We start from the raw sequence: 8,704 nt of genomic DNA, 5'->3' as shown, positions 1-8,704 counted from the left end.
GCACTGTGCTGGCAAAAGACTTGCTCTGAGAAGGGGCGGGAGGCCGGATGCCATGCGGCCTTGTAGGCCGCGGTCTGAACTCCAGATTTTATTCCCAGTAAAAAGAGAAAGCCTTCAGAGGACGCTAAGCAAAATAGCAATAAAATAATCTTGTGTTTTTTAAAAAAAAGTCCCTTCGGCTGTTCCGAGGAGAAGGTATTGTAGGGCGCGCTCACTTGCTGATTTAAGTGGAAACAGAAAGACCGGCAAGGAGGGTCAGCAGTCCAGGCGAGAGACCAGAGCGGTCTGGGGAAGGCTGCGGCCTGGTCCGGGACGCGGCTGGGACGCAGGGCTGACAGGGCTGGCCAAACGTGATGCGGACGTGGGGCGGCAAGGAGGGGCAGTCGGAAAAAAGAGGTTTTGAGGGTGGCTCCTAGGATTTTGGCTGGTGGGGCGGGGACAGGGAGCTGTGAACGGTGGAACAGTTCACTAACATGTGCAGATGTGTCCAAATAAAACCAAGGGTTCTGTTTTAGATACGGAAAGGTTAAGTAACTTGTCCGAGGTCATATCACTAACACGTGACAGAGCTGGATTCAAACCCAGACTGGTCAGATTTTACAGCTCAGTGATATTATAACGTGTAAAGATGCTACACGTGACAGCTTTTCGTTGAAGGACGTGGCCTGCCCACCGAGCGGGAGCGCACCGACCTGCTCCGCGTGGCCCTTTCGCATCTCCAGCACCGCCAGGTTGTTGTAGGCCTCCGCGTGGCTGTTGTTGTTGGCCAGAGCCAGCCTGAAGCACTGATGCGCCAGATTCGTATCTCCCGTTCCCTGCAGAAGAAAAGCACATATTCTCGCAGCCAGCTCCTTCCATCTTTCTTCATATAAACTGTTTCTAGTACCACAGGAAAAGCCAAAACTACCAATCAGTGGAGTCAAGTGCGAATGGTTTTTGTTTTTTAATTAACTTTATTGGGGTGACATAGGTTAATAAAATTATATAGGTTTCAAGTGTACAGTTCAATACATCATCTTTATATAATTCACAACCCAAAGACGAATCTCCTTCTGTCACCATATATTTGACCCCTGTAACCCATATCCACTTCCCTCCGACCCCCTTCTCCTTGGTAACCACTAAACTTGTCTGTGTTTATGAGTTTTTGTTTGCCTTGTTTGTTGCTTTCAGTTTTATATCCCACATATGAGTGAAATCATACGGTCCTCAATTTTTTCTGACTGACTTATTTTGCTTAGCATGAATTGTATGTAAGAAGATTTAACCTGGGACTATAAAATGAGTTATGGCGACTTCTAGAAATATCTAAATTCCTACATAAGCCTATCATCAAACCTGAATTTATAATACCCGAAAATGTCTTCAAACTAACTTGTGGCTGCCTTTTCTACAACAAAAATGATATTAGAGAAGCAACATACCACAGCGACATGCCCCAAGTTGTACCAGACGTCAGCTGCCTCCTCTTCATTTTCAGCCAGAGAAAGGGCACGTTCAAACGAGGTCAGAGTCATATCATACTGCTGGGCATAGAAGCAGCAGAGCCCCAGATTGTTAAAAAGCTGGCAGTTATAAACACCCATCTGCAGGAGTCGCCTTTTTGGAAAAAGAGCACACAGATTTTGATGTCAGACTAACATTATAAACATTAAGGCATATATATATTTTTTACAAAGTTAGAAAGGAATTCATTTTATAATTTTTAATACCCCCAAAGAATATAAATAGAAATATTACAGTAAATGGAAAAAAGTGTTGAAGTAAATACATAAGCATGTCTTTTTTAATGGTACTAATAGTGGGAAACACATCCAGAGGCAAAGTCATAAACCACGTATAAGTTTTCTCTCCCAAAAACTTTGCTAGAAAACCAAAATAAGAAAGAGTCACATAAAGTAAAACCCACATATTTTTGCTTCATAAAGCTTTGGTGCCCATAGATAAATTCCGAAGACCTTCTAATCTAATTTGAGGACTGTGTTTAGCATTTACTTCCAAGTTTTCAGCTGAGTTGGGTCCTGTTTTCGGTTATCTGTGTTTTGGGGGAGAGCAGCATCTAATGACCTTTAATGAGCTTCCACCGAAGCAGTGGACCACTCTGTTATCCACTTAGCTTTCCATGCTGCAGCTTGAGAAGCCCATTTTGCTTCTACGCATCATTAATCCCAAACAACAAAGGATAAGAGTTTAAATAAGCAAATGAAATCCACCCCAGCTGCCCTGAGGAACAAACGCATGACCCACTTTTGGGACAGAGGAGCAGAGTCCGCTGCATGTGACAGCATTTATATTATCATGTTTTATGCTTGCAACATAAATTTGGAAAGAACTGTTATCAGCTGCCAGTTATCTCCTTGTACATTACCTAAGGGCTGAAAAGGAAATCGAAATTTAAAAATTAATCTGAAACCATCTGTAGGATGAAATAAGTATATGCCCAAAAGAGAAGCAGAGAATAGAACTTATTTAGACTGAAGAATTATCTGAACAAGAGTTGGCAATACTTTACAAAACAGAGGATCCTATTTCAGGTCCTCGCCAGGGCTCAGAAAGAACCTGGGGCTCACAGCTCTTTGCAAACCTCATCACTATTTCAGCTTCGGGGTCTTTATATTATATACAGTGGTATTAATGAAGGCAGCGATGGTGAGAAGCACTTCTAGTAACTATTAAACTGTTATTGGTCAGTGACAGAATGGCTACTTCACACAATGACATGGTCAGTCGATTATCCAGGTGAGTTTCTACGAAAAGCCAAATATTTGTGCCATTCCAAATTATTAGATGTCACTTTAATGTTCATAAAACATCTGGTTGTTTAAAGTTTTAGTCTCATATAGACATGGCCTATACATTACTTTTCTACAGTTTCCTTCCATCTTTATTATCATTTCCCCACAATTTCACGGGAAAGCGGTTCTAGAAGTTGAAGATAAAGCACACCTGTAAAACCGAAGCGCTATTTCTGGTTGGTCAGAATAAAAGTGGTTGCTCCCAATGCACGCGATGGCTTCCACGTGGGTATTGTCCTGTTTCAAGACTTCTTTGTAGTATTCAGCTGCTGATGAACTATTGTTCATTTCCTATTCTCCATCAAGACAGAAGAGCAATACTTTATTAATATTGCCAAGAAATTTTTTTTCCTAAATGGTCTACATTCCTTCATTCGATAAATGTATATGAAGAGCATACTAAGTGCCAGACTCTGTTCTCGGCCCTGGGGACACAATATGAACAAAAACATCAAGTCGCTATCCTACATCGGTAGGGATAACAAATAAATAAACATGTGATGTGATGTCAGGCAAAGATAAGTGACATAAAGAAAAACAGAGCAGAATAAGGAGAGAGGGAGGGGGCGGCCTCAGGAGGGCTCTGGAGGAGGTGCCAGAACCCAGGGCGAGGCCGGAATGAAGTGGGGTGTTGAGACCTGGACACATCTGGAGAAGCGAAATCTGGACAGAAGGAACAGCAACCGTGAGAGCCTGAGGTGGGAACACACTTGTCACGTGTGAACAATCACACGAAAGCGAGGGAGGCCGCAAAGAGGGAGACCCGAGAGGGAGCCGGGGGCTTCGTTAGTCACGGCGGGAACTTCAGGTCTTTTCCTAAATTGAGCGGAAGCCATTAGAGGGTTGAGAGCAGAAGAGTAAGGCGACTCTGTGTACATTTTTAAAGAACAACTCAGTGGTTACGCACGGTATGCACCAAAGCGGGGGAGAATGGTAGCAGGAAGACCAGGAGTCTCCCTGATAATCACAGGTAAATGCATTTATGTTATTAACGAATGCTATGTACTTCGAATCTACCTCCGAGGCCAGTTTGAGCTCCTCATTCTTCACAAAAATTTCCCTCCTGCCCTCACCTCACATGGCCCTGATTTAACTCTCAGCTTACGTGGCACTTAGTATGTGAACCGATCACGTGTTCTTGTCACATGAAGACTCATATTTTTGGTTAGATTTTAATCCTAACGTATTTCAACAAATCTAAGGGACTCCACCGATTATAAGAAGTACCACGCAATGCTTTTTACGAAACAGAATTTTTTTTTTTATCTCCATGGACTTTTTTTTTTTCTTAAGGACTTTTTTTTTTTAAGCACTATTAGATTCACAGCAAAAATGAGGAGTCATTACAGAGATAAATGCATTTCATTATTCGATATCAAAAAAATTACAGCTATTAATATTATCACCAATCTTATCAATGCTAGTATTAGGAAAATACTTTTGACCTTGGGAAGCCCGTGAGAAGGGTTTCAGAGACCCCCAGGAATCCTTGGACCACACTTGGAGAAATGTTGATATTAGAATGATATTCGGGGCCTTTCCTCCATAAGGAAAACAGAGCAAGCCTGTCTCAGGCCCTCTGGATCATTCTGGAAGGCAACCTGCCTGTAAGGTGCCCACACTCTCTGCCCTGCCACGTGGAGCAAGCTCTTCCAGGTGGAGAAAGTCTGCAGGTCGCACAGTCGTGGCTGTGACAGGGTGGATTAGTCTGTCTAACTCAGAGGGAGAATACTATGAAGTCCATTGGGTCACCACATGCCCTAATTCTGCTTTTATCACTAATAAAGTTAATGGTTTATCCTCCATCTGTCTGTATCTTATATCTATCTCTCAGTTGGTTCTCAACTTGGAATGAGAAACTGGGGTGTTATTTATTAGTCCAATAAAACCTCAATGAAATATTCATAGGCTGATCCAAATTCATGCTTTATATATTTTTTTCACATATATTATATCTGAAATTCTTATTCAAAGTCCAGGATTTAGCTTCTTAGGAGAAGAGACTTTTTTATTCATTACTTATAGCTAAAAAAAAAAACAAACTAAATTTTTTTTTAAAATTCAGAATCACCTAGTGGGCTGGTTAAACACAAGCATGCCCGCATCCCACCTTCCAGGAAGTCTGATTCAGTCAGCAGAGGATGGGCCGTACTTCTCACACTCCCAGAGTCACTTTTATACACGGTAAGGTTCGAGGACCACTGGCATAATGTTTCCTAGGTTAACGTTTCTTATTTCAAACACCTCTTAACCAAGAACAGTTCAAATAAAGGCCTGCCTTTCGAAGGGATAAACGAAATGCCTCAGGAAAAATTAAAACCACCACCAAATAAAGGATAAATCATTTTAAACAAGTTTCTGTACGAAACAAGCAATGAACAACAGGCAGCGCAGCATGTTCGTTTTTAAATAGGAAACATTTAAAAGATACGAGACCAAAATGAAAGTAATAAATAAAAAGAAAAGAACGTAAGAGAAAAGTATGATGTACATACAAAAATCTCTAAAGGCACATGTAGTGTAGGCTGCAATGCTAGGGAACAAACTTACTAACCAACTCTAAATCCATTGACTCTTAAAGAGAAGGAGAATACGTCGGCAAAATGTGGTAAACTTTGCCCTAAGGAAAATTAATTATGTTAATTCAAGGGGAAATACTGCATCTGACTATTTCAAGTCAGCTTAGTCCCCGATCGCCCTATTTGCATGGTATTACCCCCACAACTAGGATGCTTTCCTCTCTACTCTTCTGCTCCTTCGAGCATGAACTCAATGCTACTTTTCTCACAAAGCCTGCCCCTGCACACTTATAAAAGGATATGTTCCTCCAACTCCTGGACAAATCAAAGCGAGGAAAGGAAGAAAGTAGCTGATTACAGGATCCGCTCCAGGTTGCGCTCCCTACCCCACGCGCAGCAACCGTGACTGTGACAGAGGCTCAGAAGGAATTCTCCTGACCAGACACCTCGTGTTAACGACGGCACACCCTCACTCTCTAACTCTTTCTGCTAGCACTTCCTGCCTAAGAAAGAAGGGCAGAAGGACTGAAATGTGCAGAAGGCAGAGCAGGAAGGTCAGAGAGCTCTGGTGGCATCAGAATAGTGGCCGCTGTGCATGAATGTCACTGCTTTCAAAAGCTAGTTTATTTTCTTCCTTTCTAAGCTTTTTGGTCAAAATTCTGTTCATGTTCAATTTGGGGTCACATGAGTAAAGATACACATACTGATACAGTATTTTTATTGATCGAAGTCTTCTATTTACATGTTTATCAAAATTATATTTCAAAAAAGGAAACAATATCTCTAGACAATTCAAAAATAATAGTTTTTCATTTTTAAAGTAATGCATGTTCATTACAGAAAATCTGGAAAATACTGAAAATATAAAGAAAATAAAAATCGTTCACATAGTACTACCCAGATATAGTAACAATTAATACTTTCCATTCTTTTTCTAATAAAACAACTTTTAAAATATCATACCTAGCATTTCAAGAAATTTAAGAGAGAACAGAGATCCTTCTTTTAAATATTGTATTGGAAGTCCTAAACAAACAATATTTTAAAAAGGGCTAAAAATAATTGAAATGAGGAAATGAAACTGTATTTGCAGCTGATTATTATTTTATTACTTAGAAAATTTAAGGGAATCTGTGGATAAAGAATTAAAATTTAAAGAGTATGTTGCCAGGTGCTAGTATCAAATCAACTTTTAAAAATTAATGCATTTCTACTAACCAGAAATAATCAAATAGAAAATACAAAAAAAGGATTCCATTAATATTGTATGTAGGAATACATCTGTGCAGAAAACATAGCAGGTCCGAGACTCTTATTCCCAGAAAGGCTGGCTTGCAAGCTTGGCCCTTAGATGGCATCTGAGAACTTGGATGGTTCCCTATACTGATATAAAATTTTCCCCAAATGATGGGAGTGGCTCACTGCACCTAAGCTGTTTGTACTAACAATGTGGTTTATGCTGAACACCTACTGTGCTTCTTAGAGTCTGGGATTTTGGTACATGATAGGCAGAGGGTGCCTATATGTCCAGCCCCCAATAATAACCTTGTATACCAAGTCTCTAACGGGCTTCCCTGACAGATAATGCTTCACACACATGGTCATAACTTGTTGTTGAAAAAATTACGTGTGTCCTATGTGACGCCACCGGGGGAGCACTCTTGGAAATTTGTGCCTGGTTTCCTTTGAACTTTGACCCATGTGCCTTTTCCCCTTGCTTTGCATCTTTCTAATAAATCACTGAACCTCAGGGTAGTTTTGGGGACCTTCAACAAAACACCTTTATAGAGATAGTTACAAAATATTTGTTGAAAAAAATGAAGATCTAAATAAATGGAAAGTTATATCATGATTCAGAGTGGAAAGAAAGGCAGCCTCCCCACTCCCCAATTCATATATTCAATTCAGTTCCAAACCATACCCCTGCAGGGCTATTTTTTTAATGGTTCTTGATAAGTCAATCCTAAAATCAGTATGGAAGAGCAAAAGGCCAAGAATAACCAACTGTGAAGAAGAAAAGCTGGTAGAATTTGCCCAACGTGGTATCAGAAATTATTGTAAAGCTGAAGGTATTAGGCAGCATGGAAGACATCTCAACGGGGCTTTTCATGGAATTTGACAACATGACTAAAATGTATAAGAATTAGCAAAAGTCCAAAACGGCCAAGACATTCCTGATGACGATGAAAAAGTGCCCTATCAAACAGTAAGTTTTATAAGACTACAGTAATTAAGATGGTGTGATATTGGTATGAAGTGCGACAAACAGACCAAGAGAAGAGAAGGCACCCAAACATATCTACCATATACAGAAAAAAAATTATATTTGGCATTCTAGACCTTGGGAAAAGGGCGATCAATGTACTGGGACAATCAGCTATCTATAGGGGACACTAACTCCCTATCCCATACGTTTGAAATATTTCATAATAAAAACTCAGCTTAACTAAACATTTACACTAAAATCTCTTATTCTGTTGGTAAACTATAAGCCAACAATCATAGTTTTATAAATTGTTCTACTTGCTGGTACCCCCAGGCTTCCTTAAGAAGCACAGTCTTAATTTCATGTGGGCGTTTTGAATACTGTGAACCTTACCTCATAGATCCTGGCAATTCCACAAAGTAGGGTCACTTCTCCTGGAAACTTATCTAAGCCTTGTTTGAAAAGATTTAAAGCAGTCACAGGTTGATCCAATGAGATGTAAACCTAAAGCCAAGATATATTTCGGTAAAAGTACTGATTCTTAAAATAATATAGTATTTGTTATGACAACTTTATAGTTACTGCTTAGTAACAAATTATCTCCTAGATATGACAATAAATTTTTTCACATTGTGTAGGATTAATATCCAATAATGATGTCATAGTTTGATCTCCCATGTTACATATGAAGCATTCATTCAGTTACTCCTTCAATACATGCTTACTGTGGCCTTACTATTGTCACAGAGGCTGACCAGTAACTAGACAAGACAGGATCAGGGCAAATCTTTTTAGGATAGAACAGACATGAATATGTCTAAAAGCTGGCGTTAAGGAATCAATGATGAGGCTGATGTTGAGCATGCAGCATGAAGAGGAGACGACCCATGGAACAGATCTGAGAAAGGGCAGCATGGGAGAGCTTGGGGAGAGGGTGGTTTCGGAAAAGGACCCTCAGAAACAAGAGGGGAAACAGATTTGCGAGGTCAGGGGTCGGGGAGTTGAGAGAGCTAGCACTTGATGGCCCCCACTTAGTTAGCAATGAGGACATTCGCCTGAATAACCCACACACTTAAGAATTATCTCTAAAATAGAGAATTATTACATGTATGTATAGAAACCTAAGATTATGACATTTTTATTTCTCCATGATCATGGAGCCTCTATTTCTTCCTATACAGCTA

General features: G+C 40.2%; 1 protein-coding gene across 1 annotated transcript in view; it reads right to left on the bottom strand.

Annotated features, from left to right (window-relative positions):
* Positions 1-8,704, bottom strand: part of TTC8 (tetratricopeptide repeat domain 8) — a 41,689-nt gene that overhangs the window by 5,050 nt on the left and 27,935 nt on the right. The window contains exons 9-12 of the mRNA XM_006925517.3: positions 7,914-8,024; positions 2,947-3,086; positions 1,425-1,599; positions 693-815 (exon numbers count right to left, since the gene is read on the bottom strand). Of these exons, the coding sequence (XP_006925579.1) occupies positions 693-815; positions 1,425-1,599; positions 2,947-3,086; positions 7,914-8,024 (549 nt within the window). The remainder of the gene's footprint in view (positions 1-692; positions 816-1,424; positions 1,600-2,946; positions 3,087-7,913; positions 8,025-8,704) is intronic.

This window comes from Pteropus alecto, unplaced genomic scaffold (assembly GCF_000325575.1).
Source record: "Pteropus alecto unplaced genomic scaffold, ASM32557v1 scaffold8, whole genome shotgun sequence".
In the NCBI taxonomy this organism is placed as follows: Eukaryota; Metazoa; Chordata; class Mammalia; order Chiroptera; family Pteropodidae; genus Pteropus; species Pteropus alecto.
The sequence above is the reverse complement of the archived record's forward strand: the minus strand, read 5'-3'. Positions and strand labels throughout refer to the sequence as shown.